The 3,181-nt window shown below is 37.3% G+C and overlaps 1 protein-coding gene across 1 annotated transcript; it reads right to left on the bottom strand.

The window, feature by feature from the left end:
- Positions 1-289: 289 nt before the first annotated feature.
- Positions 290-1,692, bottom strand: LOC124822289 (uncharacterized). Its single transcript, XM_047294288.2, has 3 exons — positions 1,516-1,692; positions 1,230-1,317; positions 290-831 (listed from the first exon to the last, which is right to left on the bottom strand). The coding sequence occupies exons 1-3, from the start codon at positions 1,581-1,583 to the stop codon at positions 640-642; spliced, it is 348 nt and encodes a 115-aa protein (XP_047150244.2). The 5' UTR covers positions 1,584-1,692; the 3' UTR covers positions 290-639.
- Between the last annotated feature and the right edge of the window lie 1,489 nt (positions 1,693-3,181).

Genomic DNA, 3,181 nt, shown 5'->3' with positions numbered 1-3,181 from the left:
TTTTTTTTTTTACTTTTTTTACGTATCAGATTTTTTTATTTTGAAAACCATCTAATGTTTTTAAGGAATTTGAAAAGCCCCACCTGTCATTTTGTTTTTCTTAATTGTTTCGCGCGCCATGTACCTACTTTTCTTTCATTTTGTTCACTGATTCTGGAACTCCTCCACATGCCTATTGTCTTCACTTTTTCCTATTTTCTTCTCTTTCGTTAAAGCAATTGTTTATGCCCATTTCAACCAATAAATGGATGTAATACCATTTCAAAATGATTAAAATTCTATACACATTTAATAGATTTAAAACACTTACTCAAATTAAACATCATTTTCATAAGAGTACACTCATTTGGTTAACATAAGGTAGCGCCATCAACATTCAAACTTTCCAATCACCAATCACTCACTAAAAAGACTGCAACGGTCCTTTTCATTTATTATTAGGCATTGGAAAAGTGGTATTGAGATGTTGGTCTCCAGAGGATTCAAATGGAAGATATTTTTGGTTCGCATAAGCTTTAATTTTACTTTAATCATCATACACCCAAGAATAGATGATTATTATTATTTCTATTATTTTTTGTGTGGGTGTAACCAAAATGAATGATAAAAAATCGATGTGAAAAAAATGAATAGGCAGTGCTAATGGGCATGTGACTTTTGGGACCTTTTCTTTCTCTTGTGAAGGAAATTCCGTAGGGAAGTCTTAATTGAGAAACCTTGGGGGGCATGCATTAGCAACGGCTGTGACTGCAACGAAAGCGACATGGCAGAAGCTGCTCCTCTGCTGCTACCATCCATTTCTTGACTTGCCAACCATATTATCACCCTTGCCTGCACAAAATTACCTACCCAAATTCAACCCTCTCTTCAAACAAAAAACTGTTACATCACATGCTTATTTTTCATCTTCATAAATTTTAATTACTTTTTTCAATTACTATAAAACGTGTAGTTAATTAGTCCCATTGAAAGATGATCATTTTTAATATTAAAGTGAAATAAATAAATAAAATTAAAAAGTCACTTATTCTACGTCTAATGGAAACATATCTAAGCTAATCCATAATTATGTATGTAAAGAAGGTTTAAAATGTACTAGTAGAAGGGTTGGTTTGTTTGTTTTTGGACGTTTCTGTATGCAATAAACAAGCAAGCATGAGCATTAACTCCTCTCCCGATTTAGAATTTGTCCAAAAAAAGGATGAAGAAAAATTCAAAGATAAGATTACCTGAAGTTCTGTGACATCAAGCATGTGGCGACCACCACCACCATGTGGAATGGCCAAGACTTTTTTGTTCATGTTCAACAGCTCATTCCTACAAAGTTCTTACAGACAAAAGGGAAAAAAGCTAACGACAAGCGCAAGAACGAAACACCGTTTGTTTCCTCAGAAAAACACAACCATAAAGCAACATGCTATGCTTTTGTCCATAACTGTAACGAGATACCACTCAATAAAACAGTTTCTTTTTTTCTTTTTTTTTTTTGAAGAAGAAAAGTACGAAACTGCTTACATTGAATGATGGGGTGACGAAGCAGAGGAAGGGCGAAAACGAAGATCCAGATAGCAGTTTCTCTTCATGGCAGTGGGAATAATGGCAGCAAGAATGGGAGAGTGATCACGTGTTTTTATGGGAAGAGAAAGAAGAAGCCATGAACTTGGTTATTGGTTGGTGCATGGGACAATTAGAGATTTGAAAGGGCTTATAAATAGGGGATTGTTGGGGAAAAAAAAAGGAGGAGAAAACATGGAATGAATGAATAGGTGAAGGAATGGACACGTGGGAAATGAGTTACACGTGCTACAAAACATGATGGCCTAGGTATAATAGGATTGCGTTGTAGCACTAAATGGTTACGTAGCTCGGTGTTGAGAAGCAATTAATGTGACGGTAACTGGTTCTGTATTTTCACGTGGCTTCTATTTGATGGCAGCTACCTTTGCTTGCCCCTTTCAAGAGGAAGTTACCCAAATTGGAAAACTTGCTTCCTTCTCTAACCACACCTACTGCATTCTCTCTTCTTTCTGTTTCCTCTTCTTTCACGTGATCCAATTCCATTCCCTCACACTAATTCTTCGTATAATCATGCTCGCTCCCCACAAATCAAACACTAATTTTCCCATACTTTGCTTCTCCCTCACCCTGCATGCATTAATGGCACTGTTTATCCCATGTACAACCAACATTTCTACGTACACACAAGTGAACAATGAAACGGTAAATACTTAATGAATACAAGCGCAATTAAATCCATTAAGCGTCTTCGTCTTTTTGAATAACTCAAAATACATTTATTAGAAATATATTTACACATTTACGCAATTGTAACTAATACTCTCAATTTGATATTATGATTATTATTTAATAATACAATTAGTATTCTCTTCAAAATACTCAACCACTCTAATATCACACTAAGCTGGGCTAAGTCCTCATGGATTTGCTTTTGGTACCACTCCAAAAGGTTTCTTACCAATGGAGATATCTTATATGTATATAAACCCATGTCCATATCTTATTTTATCCGATGTGGGACTTTGTTTGTACCCAACAGATCTTTCCTTACATTCCAACCTTAGGAGTGCTCGTTAGAAACTTTAAAACTGCTCAGATCACATCACCAGTCCAAAGGACCTCATTTAAGACTCCGATAAGAACATTTGGCGTCCCCCCTGGGGCCTTGATAGAACTTTTTCCCAGCCTCACCTTCCCATGGTCACCATCCAAAGTCAAGCCCAACCTTCTCACAATATCGAAGCAACTAATCCAATAGAACGAAGAACAATGCAGGTGCTATGATGCTGAGCTTGCAGCCCTACATGCTTAACATTAGGCAGGCCTTCAATAGTTCAATAAAAGTTGATTGACCTGGAGAACGAGAAATCACTTCCCTAAACTTGGCCTAACTCCCAAGAAGAAAGTTTGTGTCCTGGGCAAAGCACAACTAGCTAAAATGGAAAGCTTCGTGTGAAAGTCGCGATTGATCCCCTCAACGCAAAACTCAAAGAGTAAAGCAAGATAACCCGAGGCAAAACGGGGGAAACTCGCAAATGTTCCCACGACTTAGGACGAGATCATGGCAAGCACAAATGCCGCAATCCACACCAAGATAGGGAATCAGTAAAGTCCCAAGATTTCACGAGACATCCTGATAGTCGCATAAACCAGGAAGAGCGCC

This window comes from Vigna umbellata, chromosome 7 (assembly GCF_029865625.1).
Source record: "Vigna umbellata cultivar VRB3 chromosome 7, Vumbellata_1.0, whole genome shotgun sequence".
NCBI lineage: Eukaryota > Viridiplantae > Streptophyta > Magnoliopsida > Fabales > Fabaceae > Vigna > Vigna umbellata.
The sequence above is the reverse complement of the archived record's forward strand: the minus strand, read 5'-3'. Positions and strand labels throughout refer to the sequence as shown.